This window comes from Sinohyriopsis cumingii, chromosome 18, assembly GCF_028554795.1.
Source record: "Sinohyriopsis cumingii isolate HCF-2022 chromosome 18, ASM2855479v2, whole genome shotgun sequence".
Classification (NCBI taxonomy): domain Eukaryota; kingdom Metazoa; phylum Mollusca; class Bivalvia; order Unionida; family Unionidae; genus Sinohyriopsis; species Sinohyriopsis cumingii.
This window is the reverse complement of record NC_142978.1, coordinates 4,543,228-4,562,932: the sequence shown is the minus strand read 5'-3', so window position 1 is coordinate 4,562,932 and position 19,705 is coordinate 4,543,228. Positions and strand designations below refer to the sequence as shown.

Below are 19,705 nucleotides of genomic sequence, written 5' to 3'. Positions count from 1 at the left end.
ATCTACTTGAAGATTACTTTGAATGAGACCACTTTAGTATTTGCATTTGAAATATTTTGATATAGGTTGGATCAAACTTAGCGTGTGGGAATATCTTGATATTGTTTGCTGCAAGTTAAGTAATCATCTATGAAACATATCGGGTTCAAGGTCTATGGTCATGCCAAAGAATTTTATACAGTACCTAAAGTTATAAAGTGAAAATTTTAAATTAAATGTGTAAGAAAGCATTTTGATTGCCAAATTTAATATGTTGGAGTTTCTCACAATATCAGAAATTGTTTCAATGCTCAGCAGGTAAAGAGAAGAAATGGGCCTGTCTTTGTTTTCAGGAAATTCTTTTGGCGAGTAAAGTAGTAATCCCATACAGTGACTTGTATTCATTTTTAAGCCAACTTTTATTTTGGGACTATCACTTTCAATGCCAATATCAAATGGAGATGCTGAATCAATGCCCCATTATCATCATCATTAATTTAAGTTCATTCCTTTTCTACAAACACTAAATATGTAGTGGTGTCTTGTATCAGTTCATTGACCGAAGTGTTCAGCTTGACACAAACCATTATTTTTAATTCCTTATACAGGGTTATCTGGTATATGAAATTCAAGTAAAATCACACATACATGTACTTTTTACTTTGTTATGCAAGTCAATATATTCATTAAATTTCAGCCTCTAGATTTCTTTAAAAAAAAGTCTGTGATTGTGATGGAGATTTCTTCTTTTAACAACTTTTTTTATTTCTATTATTTTTTTTGTATGCACTACCAGAATTTGGAGGTGAAACTGTAGTATTATCCATGTCCATCCATCTTTTTTACCATTTAGTTAAAATATGTATTTAGGATCATTTCACCAAAAGAAGGTCACGGTGACCTAAATTTCATGCTTCACTTTGGTTAAGTGGTTTTATTTTGGTTTTCCAAGCACCATTTGCTTCAGAGTCCTGCAGCTTTGTATGTTCACACATCATGGTTATAACAACACTATGAAAATAATATATATTGTTTGCTAATGCCCTAACTTTTTAATTTTACATGCACCATTAATCTATGAAAATTATTTTTTGTGTTACAGAGAAGTTAATACAATTTTGTAAATATTTGTGGATAAGAATCAGTTAAAATTATGATTAATATTTTTCTGTCCATAATTAATTGTACATTCCAAAATATTGACGTATACAGGAGTAATCACAAAAATACAGTAGTATGGCAGCATAGAATGAAATGCACTTGACCGTATACATGTAAGTACATGATAACATTAGAGGTGTAAATGTAATTAACTAATTGGGTCTGAGACAAGCATTAACTGATATGGTGTAATTAATGGTAATGCTCATTGTTGAAGGTATTTTCTTTATAAGCATCATTTCTCAAACTTTTTATGTCAATGGTTAATAAAGACAATAGATCTTTTCAAATTGATGAATTGAATTGTACTTAAATTATTACATTATGGTTTGTGTGTTAACAGATTGTAAATTATATGAAAATTGTGATCTGATTAATATTATTTCCAAAACATCTGATTTAGATATCTACTAGTATTTGTTTACTGATGTTGTACAATAAATGAAATCAGTTTTTGGGGAAAAAGAAATACATTTATGCTGAATCTTTTGACAGGGAGCATTTTCATTATTTGCAAAATATATATTATTTAAGTGTATGCATGCAATAACATGTCAACATTATTCAAGTTTCAGGAATAATCTTTAATCTTATTTAGCATGTTTAGCTTATCAAGACCAAGGAGATGGAAATAATAATAAATGGCTCAAAAGACTTGTTTAACCATTAAAAATCAAGAGAATAGAAGGTACCATATTCTTTGTGCACAAACTATTTAGGCGAAAAGAATTGATGTATATATGTTTTACTTTATCCATACTGAAGGAAAGTTTGGTCTTGTATAAAATGTTTATCACCTTATAAGGCAATCATTACAAACCACCAACCAGTACCAGTAATCTTCTTTTTACTGACATATAGTGATAAAAAGAAACAATTAATTTAAGCTACTACTTAACAAGAACACATTTCTGGAAACAGCGTCTTTATATTTTCTCCTCCTTAATAAATGAACATGCCAAGGACACTGTTGTAACTAAAAAATTGAATAAAAAGTCAGGCAGATCACATTGTTTGATTAACAATTCCATGTTGCTGCATATTGAGTCTCTTAAGGGAGAGAAATCATGAAAAAGGAGCAACTAAATATGAATAATCCAAATAAGTTTAGGATAAATATATTTTGGGGTTCTGATAGAGGTTTGTATGGTTGTGAATTTTATGTTACTTTAAGTCATTCATCCATTTTTGAGTTATGTTGTTATTTATCTGACATGTTGCTAAAGATTGCTTGGGAGGATTTTGTAATGCTACAGCAGTACTATTTTATTGAATAGAAGACTTTTTTTCTAACATCTTGTTGGGATGTTAGTTTTGAAGAGATAAAAGGTATTCAATGCACACAGCACCTCTAATGTGTCTTGTGCACATAGTAAGACTTTTTAAGTTAGTAATGCATTGACCCTTTGCTTTAGTCTTGGTAGAAAACCCATATTAACCCATCTTATTAGATCCAATTCCAATAACGCCAACAGAAACATTGCACCATAGTTGATGTGTTTAAAGTTTTTAAACTTACATTTGCTTAAACAATTCTTAAACCTCTTGGTGTGTGTGTGTTTATATATATATATATATGTAAAATGTATGGCTTGGGTTTAAGGCCATTTTTCAGCACATGCTATGCTATACATGGCAGCCCATATGACAGGTGGATGAAAGACCTGGCAAAGGCCTAGTAGGAACCACTGATCTACAAGAAGCAATGGCAAGCTTTCTCACTTGCCACATGAGCCAGAGACTCGAACCCAAATGGACTTAGGTGAGATTGCAGTAATTAGTTAAGGCAAGTGCATTAGACCACTCTGCCACCTAGGGCCCCCTCATGGGAGATTAGATTTGAAAGTACGTGTAATTGGGTTACCCTCTTGAAATTATTATTATTGTTATTATTTATTTCTGTATTCATTTATTTATTCATTCATATTAATGAGGTGATCTTGCATCAGATTGACTGACCCTGTTCCCTCCCTGGAGACCGTTTCTCATCTGGTTTTGATCAGACTTGCAAAACATGGTAATATCATTAGGCCCCCAGTGAGTTTGATGATGAGCAAGATAATTAATATATATGAGGTGATCTTGAATCTGATTGGCTGATAATGTTACCACTCTGGAGGCTGTATTTCTGGGTTAGATTTTTATCTGACTTATATCCTTACAGTATATCGTCATAATCTTGGACAAGTTGGATAATGAGTGAAATCCACACACTAAATAAGGTGATTTTGCATTTGGTTGACTGAGCTTGTTTCCATTGAGTGAGTTTTATATCCAATCTGATCAAACTTGAAATATCGCTTCAAATTATCTGAATATTGGATGGGATCAACATTGAGCAATATCTGTGTTCATTAATGATGTAATCTTGCATGTGATTGACTGAAATTGTTTTTTACTCTGATTTTGATCAAACTTGAATTATACATATTTATTTTACCAAGATCTTGTACAGGGTAGATAATTGAGTGAGATCCTTGCTTGCTAATAGAGGTGAAACTGTTAATTGGTATGTCAGGTTTTTTTATATCGATACAGGAGATGATGAATCTTTACAAAGTTTTATCTTATACACATTACTTTAATCTTCAGCATTCATTAATAATTATTAGTTGTTTTCATTTTATTCTTTAAATAGGGAGTTTTTCTGACAAAGTGATAGCAGGCACATTCATTTATTTATTCCAATAACAAAGAAATATTATGACAACCCTCACTTGCCTTTTACAAATTAGCACACAAAGGATGACTAGCTCATATGGTTTGAAATTTGTTTTGAAGATAACGCTAGTGGCTTCTAAGTGAAGACCTGGAATATGTAATAAAATGTTTTAAAAGTATTCATGCAGTACAAAACAAAGGGTATGGTGATCAATACGAGCACTGATCAAATGGACCAGCCTGAAATGACATTAAATAAAAATCAATGACACATAACAGGTAGTCTGTTTGAAAGTATTTTTAGTTACATCTTGTCAAGTAATGAGATTGGCATATGGACAGATGATAAATTTATATCTGTCTGCATACAAGAAATACAACCAAAATGGCAACAGGTATGAAAGAGCACCACCTTACTACTGAGAGACCTTCTAAAGACGAAAAGACCATCAATGTGATATGTGTATCAATAATGAATCATATCATATTCTTTGAATTGTGAGTCTTATCAGTATGTGACAGAATTGAATAGTTTCATTCCTTCTTGCTAATCTGGTGATCTTGCATCTTGTTGACAGAGCTTTTTACCACCCTCAAGGTTATACATCATATCCATTATTGATCAGACTTGTAATAATATATGTACATCATCATCAAGATCGTGGATGAGTTTAATAATGAGTGAGATGTGTGTATAATAAGGAGGTAATCTTACACCTGATTTGCTGAGCTTGTTACCACTCAGTAAGCTGTATTTCTTATCTAATCTTGATGAAACTTGGAATATGGGATTATAGTGTCAAGATCTTAGTTGAATTTGATAATGAACATAATTCATGTAACAAGGTAATCTTGCATCTGTTTGGCAGTGATTGTTATCAGATTCGAAGAATTATTTTTGAGCTGATTATAATCAAATGTCATATATATGCTTATATGATTATAAACTTGCATGTGATCAGTGGAGGCCTCGAGTGGCCGAGTGGTCTAAAGCACTCTCTGTTACGGATCACTGCCATCTCACCTCTGTCTGTGTGGGTTCGAATCTCAGATTCAGCCAATGTGGGTGTGTGAGAAAGCTTGCCAGTAACTTCTCATGGGTTGGTGGTTCTTTTTGGGGTTTTCCCGGGTTCTTCCTCCACCATTAATACTGGCTGCCATGTATAGCCTATCGTGTGCTGAAAAATGGCGTTAAACCCTACAACAACAACTACAACAACAGCATGTGATCGGCAACACTTGTTACAATTCATTTCTCAGGTTTGAATTTCTGATAGTTTTGACCCAGTTTGGTAACATGTTTAATTATCCAACATCTTGACTGACCGAAATGTTTTGATGGGATACATATTAATGAGGTGATTTTGTTAGCCGAACTTTTCATTACTTTAGTACATCTATATCAGGCTATTATGTTAGCAAGCTGAGTGATATCAGGCCTACTTGGGCCTCATATTTTAAATCTGGTGGGGTATTTTGTGAACTCTACAAAAGACACTTACAGTGTCAGAATGATTCTTAAACATCAATACATTAATTGTGCCATTTAGATTCAAGTGGTTAACATAAATTTTCCATTGGCCATCAAAACCGATTCAGATGGAAATCAAATCTCTCTGCAGAAAAACTGTCCCTCCCAACCAAATAAAATAGTGACTTTGGAAAATTCAACTGGCTCCTGTCTGTCAGTATTAACTGGCTCTCCTTAAAACATGCAAGCCTTGGGCCGATTGTTCAGTGGCATAATTAACCCATGAAATTTGTCTAATGGCTTAGTGACCAAGACTAATTCATAGTATGTTTGATAAGGAGGGTCACTTTGTTTGAGTGTTGTCAATATTGATCAAGTACTTTCATTTCAAATCTGCATGGAACAGCTTTGACTTGTTCTAGTAGCATCAAATGCACAATCATAAGACATAAACTGTACTTGATGAAGGGGTAATACATATAGCTTGGGGCTTAATGCTTAAAATTAAATTGTTTTGCATAAGTTGAATGCATTCAGAACAAACATTTCTTTATGCATTTTTTAGTCCATTTGTTTGTATAAAATATGCAAACATGTTGCTTATCTGTAGCATTGATCATCTTTAGCATACTTTCAGAAGATTAAATAAAGAAAATGCACATACACATTGTAACTTACGTATGAATTTATTGACTCCAGATCATAAAAAATTCTTTCCCTTTACTAATCACCAAACAGAATTCACATGCATACTTGACCTAAGTAACTTTTAACTAATTGTCAAATTTATCCATTATATTCCAAAGAAATTTTCTTGATAATTCATTTATTCAGTGCTATTCATTTAAAAGCACCTATAATCAGTTACAACAATTATGTGATTTATAACAGTGTAATCAATGTGTTACCATCTTGTTATTGACTGAAGTTCAGTGCTGATATACCATATGTACTTGCTTATGAGTCCAGCTGCAAACTTCACAGACCCAGATCTGCTGTGGCATTATGTGCAGGTAGGTATGGGTCTGTGCAGTTTGTTAGGAGTAATCAGTAGAACAAACAACATAGATCCTGATCTGCAGGTGCATTATACTAAGGCAGATCAGGATCTTTGTTTGCAGTTTAATTTGACGTATAAACAAGTATATTTGGTAACTGTCCATATTATGTAAAGTAAGATTGGCATGCTGTATGATTATGGTATGCAGAAAAGTATATATCCATTCAGATAAACAAAATCTTTGCTGTAATCAGTATTTCATACCTCAGCATGGTTTTATTATGTCCCATTACTAATTGTTTGCACATACACAAGTGTGCATATCTTGTAAGAACTCAGGTTGGGAGGTGAGTGGTTGGGTCACAAGATTCCAGGGAGATGACTCAAGTCATCAGCTGCGAATTTCCATTTATTCTCCTATATACCTAAAAATTAAAAAATTAATAGTGTCCAAATGGTTGTATTTTCTGTGGAAATAATGCACAATTTTAAAGTTTTATTTGTATAGCACAACATACAATCACCCCCTTTTGTATTTACATACCTTTACTTGATTTTGTGTAAAATATGCATGTATTGGTGTTTTGGTCATTTAATGCATGAATTGTAAGGTATTGGGAAAGGTTTTATTTATTCCCTACCCTTCTATCAGTTTAGTATGGATGTTAATATAATGAAAGCTTTAATTGTTTAAATTTTCTTCTGGTCTTCATTATGTGATTTCATTTACCTTTCTTTATTTTCTTGCTTCATTTCCTCAAAAGCACCTAACCTTTTATTTTTGTCTAACTTGTGTGTTCATAGGTAGTGGATCATTAATGTATGTACTTGCATACAAGTCAGGTTCAGTCTCTAGAAACAATGACCCTGATCTGCCATTGCTCGTTTCATTGAGGGATGAGGGTCTGTATTGTTTTGTTATACTGATAGCTTCCAAAAACTGCATAGACTCGGATCTGACAGTGCATCAGTTCTGTGTCTGTGCAGTTTCCAATTGGACTTTACTTTTATACAAGTACATATGGTAGGTATACTTTTCCAGAAGTATCAGTGCTGTCAATTTTAAGATTGTACAAGGATTTTTTTTAATTTTTAAGATAGTACAAGAAAGTCTGATTTGTAGACAGACCAAGAGAGAGAGTTTTCTGTGGAACCTTCATGTTTGATAACATAATTACAGTGGTTCTTCCTTCCCTGCACAGATTAAATGTTGTCTTAAGTGAAGAAAAATGCCAAAATACAGACTGACCAATAAATTAAATTACTTGAAAAATGGTACACATGTACTATGTGTGCATATTTGCTGAAGTACTGTATGTCAGTTCTTATATTGCTGCTTCACATGGTATTGGCAAGTGCCTTATTTTACTCACACCATCATCTAGTGAAGAAATTTATTTTGGGAATTGACAAAATTGCATGATTGCTGACTGAACTCAGTATTTGCAGTAGATTAATTGGTCATTTAAATACACAGTAAGTGACCATTGTTAGACCAAATCTGTTAGGTAGAACAGAATTAAATGAAAGACAGTTAAATCTATTCTTTCTGGCCAGTTCAGAAAATGAGACCACATTACTAATGCAGCAATGCACGTAGGATCCAAGTGGCAGGAATATTGTGTCATACAAATTTGGGAGACACAAAACTTCAAAGGCACATAGAAAAATACTAATAGATAGTACTTAATACATTGTAGTGGTAAAAAATGAGGTAATCTTATTTGCTTTGACTGTTTGTACATATTAACTTTCCTTGTTTGCACTGTAATATCTTTTCCTTTGATACTTTTTATAAATGTCTTATGTATTGAAATAACTCACAAAATATGTACATATCATAATACTGTATCTGGTTTATCTGACCAGAGCTGCAATATAGAATTTCTGTTCCAGATCTTGGTCTCATTTGACTTAAGTGAATGTCACTCATTATCTACCAGTATTTATTTTAATAATTCTCTTTTTCTAAATTACTTTTATTTTCAATTTAAAAATGAATTGATTAAATGACAGATTTTGAATTATTGCAGATTTTTCCCAATATTCATGCAAATGTAAACCCTCCTGTCAATAAATTCAACCTCAAAAATACATTACACTAGAAGCCATTGGTGACTGCATTTCGATGTGGCAGACTATGAGTTTTGAATGTATTGATTGCCAAAAGGTTGTTTTGAAATGGAAATTAACTACCATCCTAAAGCTTTTTGTTCCCTTTAGAGATATTGGCCATTGCTATAGTCAACATGACCATTGTAGATATGTGCTAAAAAAAATGTGATGATTTTTGATGATTTTCCCTGACAAAAAAGGTGTGACCATGTACACAGGTGTCAAGATTTGAGTTACATGACAAAAAATTTGGGAAACCTACAATCCTACACTCAAGGTGCTACACTGAATTGCAGGTAGATTTGATCATTTCCATTTATTTTGTCAGACTGCAACTGTATCCTCCAAAATCCCTATTCCTTTTTCAGACCCTTTTTGTATCGAATACATTGTATTTCAGAATGTATATGTACTTTGTAATGAATCAGTCTTTAAAACTATTTTACATATTTAGCTTACATTTATGCATTATTGCAGTTTTAATGTATACACCTATATCTAAGACTTTAATATTTGTTTCACTTGAACCTATGCATTTCTTGTACTGTATATGGGAAATGCTGTACATATCAAGCAAGACATGTAATACACATCTCTTAAGTGTCTTGTAAATGACAGGTCTTTAAAACAAGTCATTCAGCATTTCATCTACAGTATCTAAGCATGCTCATCACTGTAATGTACACCTATTCAGACATTATATTCATAAAATATTTCTCATGTACATGTATTAAATAGATTGAACAAATATTTATTGCATGATTTTAAAACAAAAATGTTTTATGTCTTTATGGTGTTCAGGATTAATGTCTACTGCATATATGATATATTATTTAATTATATTTCAGCTGAAGAGGAGAAAAATGTGGATTTCATACGGAAATTAAACAAGAAATTGTGTGATGAGCATAAACAGTTGCTTCAGGTAAATGTTTTCAGTAAAACATTTTTCAGCATTCTTATGTTGCTTGTTTAGGCTCTAAAAAACATTAACCCATTACCTCATACAACCGTCTTTGGACGCCTCTACAAAAGTCGCATCGAAGCGACTTTTGACGCTTCTACAAAAGTCCCATAGAAGCGCCTTTTGACGTCTGCTGTAAACATCAGCCATTTTAAGCCTGTTTTCGTAGCGCCACCTTCGGGGAAAACCCCTTATTAGATACTACATTCATTTCTGTGAATGACAATTACGTCAGATCACGTGGTCACTGTTTATGTACTGGTCGATATCGGCTATTTAAAGTAACTGGGTCGTAATCTCCACTCTCCAAAATGGCAGTCGCGGATTTCATTCAGTACTTATGAAGTTTTCATGATTAGAATCACAACTATGAAAGATTCAGTAACCTAGGTAAAGGCTCTGATATTGATATAGGCTGTAATTAGTTTTTATAAATTATCAAATTTAGATGACTTAGTGATGTAGACACAGATGAAAAACTTGTAAATTTCGAGTATGAGAAATGGCAGCTCTATGGTTGGTCACACGGTCTCACTGACATGACGGTGAACGAATTCTCTCCAGATTTTAAAGCACATAACAAATTCTTCCGTGATAAATAATTACACAGCTATAACAATCGGACTTTACTCTTAAATTGTTCCACATGTAATAGATGTGTACCAAAAATGTAAAATGGTTAAAATTGCTGTTAAACGTAACATACACTACATTGCTTAATAGTTCACAGGCAAGCTATGCGTATGCGGTCGACTAGGTAACCTGTGTTCTATGTATAGTGAGCTGCACTTTGTCACTATGCTCTATGAGGTAAAGGGTTAACAAAAGAAAGAGTGAAAACAATAAGCTTTTTAAAATTTAACAGATAATTTATTTCCCTCGAAGAAAAACCAATGTAAACATGAAAAGATAAGAACTTATGTTTTTAAGAATCAAATCCAAAAATAATCCAAGAATAATCAACAAATTAAATTTTAGAAGTCCTGGTAACGAAATGTTCTAATGAAATTTGAGTTTGAGTCCCGATGATAAATCCAAAATGGAAGGAGATAACATATACTATAGCCATTATATTACGGATGTGCCTACAGTTCTTTGTTGATTCACAGACAATATTCTGGTGTTTGAATTTCCAAATAAAATTTAAAGAAATGTCTTTGTCCAAGACTTATATATGAGTACTCAAATATTTCCAGGAAAAAGAGGTAATCTTTTAGAATCAAAATAATTTGAATAAAAATTAAAATATAACTCCAAACTGGTCACAACAAAATGAACACCTTATGTCCCAGTGTTTAGAAGCTCAACTGAGATTATTTCTCTATAGACAAAGTTATACAGACAAATAATGCACAAAATAGATACTTGTATGAGGGTCACTTGATCACATTCCAGAGTGGTTTAGAAGGTATCTACACGTCAAAGGTCACATATTCCAGTACAGCCTCGATTTCGCTATTATCATTCACACATTAAAATTGAATTTAAAAAGTTGTTTACTTGAATCTCAAAACCAGGAACTAGGTCATCAACCAGATACAAAATTCGGTGTTTATGATTAAACAGTCAGGTCTAATATCTGGAAAATATCATATTCCTAGTAAACAAAGTTACATTACTTTGACACGTAATGAAATTTAAAAAAAATATTTTTAAACTTACAAACAGTTAAATTATATTAAATATAAATTAAATCAAATATACGTAACAGCATTTTCCATACCTCACACTTATGTATATGTACAGTTATGGAACTTTATGGGTGAATTCATCAGAAGTACACCACATCCTCATTTTAAATCACCCATAAAACTTGTAAAGCTGCTCATACCACTGAAGCAGGTATGAATGTAGCACAGAGCTCGAAAGAGTGCTAATCTGCTAATCTGTGGTTGCTGACTTTGTTAGAATATCACCAAAACCCCAGCTGTCACTGAAAATTACTGTCATTCACTGTCATAACACTATGCAAATAGTCTTGTGTTTGTTGTAGGATATAAAATGTGAGTTTGCATTCCCTTTATTGGTGATATCATCTTTTTATTTTGTGAATTAAGTAGCTAACAACATCAGTACTTGGCAAGGTACTATAAGTTCTCTTAGTGCAAGTGGACAATTGTTAAATTACTCATCAAGTATGTCATGCATGTGGAACTAGCTAGGTATATGGCATGCCTGGGTTGGCTGTTGTCTGTGATCTTGGGAGAGGCACTTAGCTCCCATTTCCTTTGCATGAATTAGCCAATAATATGTTAAAAGTAACATTAAAACAAATTTACAAAACAAATATCAATTGAAGGTTTTGAAAGGCTACGTGTAAATATTTATTATTGGACTGTTTGTGTAATTTGTTTTTTCATTCACTTATTTTTCTGTATCATTAGTTTCACTTTTTATCACGATAACACTCAGCAGGTAAAATATTATGATTTATTGATGTATCAAAGATATCAAACCCCCTCTTAGGATATTGATGAGTATAATAGTACCAGTTTTCTCTTTAGAGACTTTGTGAAGGAAGAGGCCAGTTTGCTTGTAAATTGTTTTAATTTGAAATTGAAAAGCACATGCAGATTTAGTTTTATTGTTCAGGTGGTTTTCTTTTAATTCATTGGATTTTCTGCATACTTTTAGTGTATGATATTGCTGTTCAAAACCAATGCATACATATTTTTCTACGAGGAATTTTTTAATAGAACTGTGCATTATTGTTTCAGAAAATTTCGGAAGATCTTGAAAAAGAGTCTGTGAAACGGGGATTCTCTCCCAAAAAAATCCACACCACTCGTGATTCCCAAACGGATTCTGAATTTGATGATACAGAAAGTGTAAAATCAGCACCAGTTACTCAGGAGGAATTCCACTTTCTGCAGGAGAGAGACAATACAATAGAAAGTGCTGAAGGTATAAAGATAGCTGTTACAAATTGTCATCTGTTAGTATTTTTGAAATCAGTGCTGTAGATGTGTGCAGTATTATTGGTGTACCAGTTTACTGCGGTATTTTATTCCTGTGATACGTACCACTGTACTTTTTTACTGTACTGGTCAGTAAGGAATGTACGGAAATTCCCGAATAATTTTGTTACAACTTTAATGATAATAATTATTTTTTTTTTTTGTTTTAATAAAACATTTGTAGCTGTCACAAATTAATGGTGAATGTTACGAATATAAATAGAGGATCTGAAATTGGTAATGATTTAATATTGAGTTTATGAAACGAGTTGAATAATATCCAGCTTTTGCAAGCCTTGGTCGTTTGAGATTCTTTTTATCACATAGTTTTTATTTCAGTGGAAATTATTTAGATGGAAAGGAGAAAAATAATTTTGTTCATTCTGACAGATGATGCACCTTTGATTTGTTGTGCGTAAAAAATATTCCCAACAAAAGCTGAAATTGTATTGACGTTCAAATGCAGATCATACTTTTCTTACAAACCATGAATCCAAGAACAAGCGTCCTTCCTAATAAACAGAACATTTTACACAGAATCATTTTTGAGCACAGAATGTTTAATATGTGTGATGTCGCATTGTTTGATGCACTACCCATACAGTTGACTATCCATGTTTATGTAACCTTAAAGTGTCATTTTCACAGATAAACATTACATTGATAGTGTGATATTCATATGAAAGAATGTTTCCTGGATGCAGAAATTCCCATATTTACTGTAATGTATTTGTGACCGGATGTTTGCAATACTTGACTTGGAACAGTAAACAACAGAATATGCAAACAAATTTCATTTTGACTTGGAATTGTATCACATATTTACCACGTAAATGGTTGAATAAACTTCTCTTGTTTGGAGACCAGTTTATGTCCACATTCTTCTGTGAACAGAGGAGAGTTTATTTACTTCTGTAAGTTAACATTTAAACCCCGATCATATATAGGGTGGACTCCATGCTACAGATATTCCGCCTCCCTCAACCCCCACCCCACACAAGCAATACCCGCAGTTTTACTTGTTGTTTTTGTCCTTAGATTTTAGCCATTTTTCATGTAACAATATGTTATACATGTCATAACAAACCCCTGTGGGGGTAAATTTTCCATATTGAAACAGGTAAGACCATTATCCCCCAATTACCTTTTATGAGTCGATTCGAAAAATGGTGGCTTAAAATGTTCATTGAAAAACAAAAATTCCAGAAGGTGGGATTAAAAAAGTTTTCCCGTAATCACAACCAATCAGTAAAGAGAATAGTGCACAATAATTTCATGGGCTTATTTGACCACTCAGAATCACATAAATTGATATTTTAACATGTGGTAATATAAAAAAATATGAAACGGCACATACTATAGGAAAACTATACCTACCATGTGATAATTGTATTTATGATTCTTTAGTCATGTGTGACATGTTTCATACATACGAACTCGGTAGCAAAATTTGAATGTTGTGAAAGGTATTCTGACCAAATCCAACTTTTGGAAAACTTTGGATTAAAAAGAATAAAACAATGTGAATGTGTTAAGTACATGCATTCCTTTGTAAGACTGCAAATCATCCTTCAATTTTCAGGAGTGCATTTGTTTTCTGTTTGGACTTTAAGTAATTTCTCAAGCCAACTAAATGTCTTCTCATGTGTTGAGTGTTTCATGTTTTCTGACCCTCTCTGATAAATATCTTGCCAGGGTGTTCGGGTCACTGAAAATTTGCCCGCCTGCAGGGCTTGAATTTAACGCAAATTTCTTTGTAGCCAGAAGGACTAGTATATTGAGAAATTTACTAGTCCTGCTAAATCTTTACTAGTCCTGTTCACAAAACAATGTCACACAGCTTTCATGTACGTTTACCGATTCAGTTTTAAAGTTTGAACAACCTGCAACAAAACTGGATGTTTTCTGTGTGTTTGTTTTTGTGAATTGCGTACACCAGTTACACCACATAACGTTCCTTCCCTCGTCATAATTCAGCCATTCCCTGTCTTTTGTCCATTTCTTCTGAACTTTCCATTAAGCTTTTCCCTATCATAAGAATTATTCCTCATCATTCTCATTCAATGTTTGCTTTGGCTGAACACCTTCTATCAAATGCCACATTTTGTCTGTCTTATAAGGAGGGAATTGTGCCATGTTTTGAAATAAGAGATGTTATAGTATAGCTGACACGAATTACTTAAAGCAAGAAAAGGAATGGCACAGTGTCCTTTATATAAGAAAGTCAGAGCAAGAAACACTTTTCAAAACACGTCTTTGCCCCCTCCCAAAATTAAATGACCTCTCCCTAACAAAGACTTAACTTCAGCGGATGTTCTGCATGATCAAAGCAGTGGCTATTGTAAACACTGTTATAAAATATTAGCATCAGAAGGTAGTGTTAGTTTCAGCTTGGAAAATGTGTGTTCCCATCAAACGAAGCCATCTGACACTCTGTGCGTTGTATTTAACAGTTCCAATTACGGTATCATAAGTCGTAAGTTTGGTAATTGTTCCTAATTAATCGAACCTCAGTGTATTGTTGAAATTAATAATAAGGCGGAAAATTTTCAAATCTTAGATGCCCATGCTCAGAGATTTTAATTCCAAACAAATGTACGGTATTCTGCTTGGATATCTCCACGTTTATTCAATTATTTGTTCATTCTTGTAAGGGAAAAATACAAAAACTATTCTTATCATCATAGAAGAAGTAGTTTTATGGAAAGGATGTGTCAGTAATCTAATCGTAATAAATTGATCTAATTCTTATAATTATTTCGATGGAAATGTAAAATATGTCGTTACCTGTTTGTGACTGTTGGAGCGTTTGGGTAGCGAGCAAAAAAAAAAGAACCTTAACTAAAAAAACTTGCACACTAATTTCTTTGAATAGTTTTTGTCTTGTTCTTTTGTGTGGTATACCGCTTTGTGGTTTGTTACTGTGGTCGAGTGAATAAAATGTGATACCATGTCATTTTTTTCATTTAATTCATTATCAGATTAATTAGGCTCAATTACCAAACTTCCATTGTTAATGATGGGACCATAATTTGCGCTGTTAAGTGAAATGCACAAAATCGGATGGATTCTTGTTATAGAAATGCACCTTTCTGAGGCAGAAATTGACTTCATCTTCTCATGCTAATATTTTATGACTGTTTACAATGGCCACTGCTTTGATTCTACAGAACATCTGCTATATCAAGTCTATTAGGGAATGGCGTAAACAAATGCTGACTATTGATAACCGAAACTTACTAGTCCATCGGACTATTAACATTATGAAAGTTACTAGTCCGACAGGAAATCTGCTAGCCTCTGGCTAGCGGACTACTGCTAATTTCGAGCCCTGCGCCTGTTATATCAGTAGTGTTGGTAGTAAATTGTTGGCTTCAGTATCAACACTTCAGTATTTGTAAATAAGTTCTCTATTGTCAGCACATTGTCTTTCACATTGTATCAGATATATTTTAAAATTTTAGTCCTTAGTTTTTCATGATTTTCCCCTGTTGTGGACTCAGTCCACTCTATTTTGTATCATTGCATGGGTAACTTTTAAGTTTCACTTTTTATGATGCCCTAATTTGATGTTGGTATCTTTTTACATTTTCATAACTTATTCAATTTTTCATTGTTACATGTACAGATTCATTGGCAACTAGGTGCTTGAAATGTAAGTTCAACATATGAGAGGACATGTAAGAAACTTGTCTTTGGTGTGCATAGGGTACGTCTGCTAAACTTGTAGTGCCTATACAAGCAGGTCAGAGGACATGTAAGAGACTTGTCTTTGGTGTGCAAAGGGTACATCTGCCAACCCTTGTAGTGCCTATACAAGCAGGTCAGAGTACATGTAAGAGACTTGTCTTTGGTATGTAAAGGGTACGTCTGCCAACCCTTGTAGTGCCTATACAAGCAGATCAAAGGGCTCTTGGTCTATGTCTTTTAGAAAGGCAGTGAAAATGCAGAAATCCTGAGCTTTCACACCAACACAGAGTCTGTCAAAAGCAAAGTCTGGGATTCCCATGTGGCCTCTCCCTTCTGCAGGATTCCAGAAATCTTACAATCTTCAGTATTTGTAAACTTTTAAATTAATATGGAATCACAACTCTACCACCTGTTGCCATTTCAAATTTTGTTACAGTAGCACTCCCATACATTCAGTGAGGTGGATTTTCTCTTTGGACTATTGTCACTGTTCAACATCAATCTAGATTACAAAATGGATGGGTAAATAGACGGTGACCCAACAAAAGTGTGCAAGACAAATGTGCGCTGACATAAGTGCACAGTCAAAAGCGCGCAGCGACAAATGCACGCAGGACATAAGCGCACCTAAGAACGTGTAAATAAATAAAACATAAATTTGCAAAAACAAATGTTGGTTTATTTACTTAGAATGTTTATTACTCTATACACGGCAGGCATCCTATACACACTTGCTGTGAAATGTTAACAAACCTATTATTGCCTTATTAAAATATTGAAAAAGAATATTGTGCAAAACTAGCCTAATTTATGTATAAATCATAAGCAGAAATATTAGATGTTAATGTTATGAGGTATTCCTCACAAGTAATCTTCTAATGGTACTGTTCCATATATTGGGACCAAAGCCTGGAGACGGCAATTAGGACGAACATCGTTGATTTAGATGCCTCTGATTGTCTGATGCCCGAACGAAATCTCTCAAATTTCATTTCGTAGTGATCTTGTTCTTTATGACGTGTTCAATTAGCTTGAATACTGATGGATTATGACAATCTACCATCTGTTGAAATGAATGATGCCAGGCTTCAACTGAGTTGTTGATGCATGGCAGGTTGTTTGTTATTTGATCTCAGATGTTCCAGAGTTGTAAGGCAAATCTTGGATTTGTACGTCGACCTCTTCTTTGTCTACCTATATAGGTGTCTTCCCAGTAGTTGTATACATGCATGCTTTTGTCTTGCGCATATTTGTCATGTTGTTTATCATTGCACGTAGTTGTTGGTGTTTATTAGTTATGGCGCCAAATTGACTGTTCTGAGCAATTTGGATTACAGTGTAAAATTAATAGTATGTTTTTGTAATTTTGCATGCTGTTAATATAGTCACAGGACAGTATTCATTAAGTGATAGTCACATTCAACGATACTTATGTCACATGAGCTTAGAAACTAAAATATTTTGAATGAACAAAAGTCACATCTGATTGGTTGCTTGATATTGATCTAACATCTGATTGGTTGCTTGATACTGATGGGACACCTGTTATCCATTAATGTAACCCAGTCATTTAGATTCCAGGTGGTTTATCAAGTTGGCAAGCACTAGGTTTGATACAGAAGTATGTAGCACAGGTCACAAAAGACCCTTTCAACTGACTGTAACTTTGGAGAAACAATAAATAATGGTAAGTATCTAAGAATGGTATATATGTGCACTGATGTGTTGTGAACAAACAATGCATGTTTGAGGGGTGATCTATTGGATTGCTTTTCAGTCAGCTTGAAGAAGAGAAATAAGTAATCATGGCTGGAAATATTTTGCAAACTTGAGAAGAATTATCCATAAAACTACAGATATAGAGGGACTTTTTATCTTGCCGTTCACCATTTGACTTGGAGATGAGGGAAGGATGAATGCCAGAGCAGTGAGAAAGTGCCTCTCAATCTTGGTGCAAGTGGTTTCTGGCCAGCTTCTCTGGAGTTTTCAGGCATCCACATTGACATTTATGCTTTCATCTGCTGTTCTAGGTCATGATTTATCAGATTTCCTTATTATTTATTTACAATGGGTTGGGCTAGAAATGGCTGACTGTTCCATTGTCCATGTGTTTTTATTGGAACCTTTCAGGTTGGTCCATCCACAAAGCAGTCTACCAATTATACCTCATTGACAAATCTACCTCTTCCCTTCCAATGGATCGGATATATGCGGATGTAGAAGTCTTACTACATGATGATAAACATAAATGTGAAAACGGTGATAACCTCAACCAGATCCTACCATTGATGGCCTGTCTTTTGTTTTCAGGACTGACTTCATTTGAAGTTGTCCGTTGAAATTTTTTTGTTGAATTATGCCTACTGCTGAATGTCCACCATCAGAGTTAGAAATATTATTTTCTGCCTCAGTGCATTAGGGTAAAGGAGATTGACTGTTTATCAGAAAAAAAGGCAGCTGCCAGAATCATTAGCTGCCGACTGGTATCAGATGCATTCAGATGCTTATCCACGCCCCCCCACTCCCCGAAATATGTGTTTCCTATTACACTGGTTTTAAAATTAGGGTAGGTAGGTAGTTTTATTATTTTTAAAAACATTATATATAATAATTAGTATGTATAATGTACTAAGTGTTTCAACTACTGAGCAAACCACTTAATTAGATCCACAAATTAATTTCAGGAATTAGAAAACCTTTTCTTGTTTGTTTGTTGTTTTTTCTTTTAAACCCTGTGGGTAAAAAGTGCTATGGTCAGCAACAATAAAAACAGGGATGGTCAGCTGAACAAGAATGCTTTTTTGCCTTATCACCTGGAAACTGCAAATCTAGACTGAGATAAAGCATTGGTTGTTGTTGTGGAGTTTAACGCCATTTTTCAGCACACGATAGGCTATACATTGCAGCCAGTATTAATGGTGGAGGAAGAACCTGGAAAGAACCACCGACCCACGAGAAAAGCTACTGGCAAGCTTTCTCACATACCCACATTGGCTGAATCCGAGACTCGAACCCACGCAGACAGAGGTGAGATGGCAGTGATCCGTAACGGAGAGTACTTTAGACCACTCTGCCACTCGGGGGCCCCTAAAGCATTGGTAACATGTCCGCTCCATTTATTACAAGATAGATTGCCAAAATTTCAAGCAGCCTTAAAGTTAATTAGAAATATAATGGCAACCTCATTATTGCTAGACTTGGCATCACTCAGTATCTTAAGACTTGTGAAGAAAGCAGGTAATGAACATGTGGAAGTCTTCATGCCTCATTGACCAGTTTGTTAATAGAGCAGTGCACCACACTACATTGAATTTCCTTACTGCAGCATGAATCACTGTAGCCACATCATTCTCTGACTTTACAGTTGTTGCCATTTTGATTTTCCAATTGTTCAGAGGCTGTATTGAAAATGCAGGGACGCAGACTGTATAGGTATTTTCCCTCCAGTTTTCCTTATTTTCTCCATTGTCCATTAGACATCGCAAGTACAGATCCCACTCTTGAGAGACTTTCACCAGAACGGGATCTGATCATCATCAGTTGTTGTGACAGCAGTAGCAGAGTTGATGGGTGTAGTTTTCCCAGCACATGAAGTTAATTAATAAAGGGAAGAGGAAGCCCTGAGTCGCCTCTTTCAAGCCGCAGAAGATATGACAATGACATGTTGCCACTTCTGCTGCCTTCCAACAATATTTTAGTAGGTGTTT

At 34.1% G+C, this 19,705-nt stretch overlaps 1 protein-coding gene across 10 annotated transcripts in view; it reads left to right on the top strand.

The window, feature by feature from the left end:
* The window catches only part of LOC149775988 (uncharacterized), a 336,196-nt gene that overhangs the window by 111,729 nt on the left and 204,762 nt on the right, over window positions 1-19,705 (top strand). For all 10 annotated transcript variants that reach the window (XM_089941197.1, XM_089941195.1, XM_089941196.1 and 7 more), the window contains 2 exons: window positions 9,236-9,312; window positions 12,069-12,255. In XM_089941197.1, coding sequence (XP_089797323.1) covers window positions 9,236-9,312; window positions 12,069-12,255 — 264 coding nt within the window. The remainder of the gene's footprint in view (window positions 1-9,235; window positions 9,313-12,068; window positions 12,256-19,705) is intronic.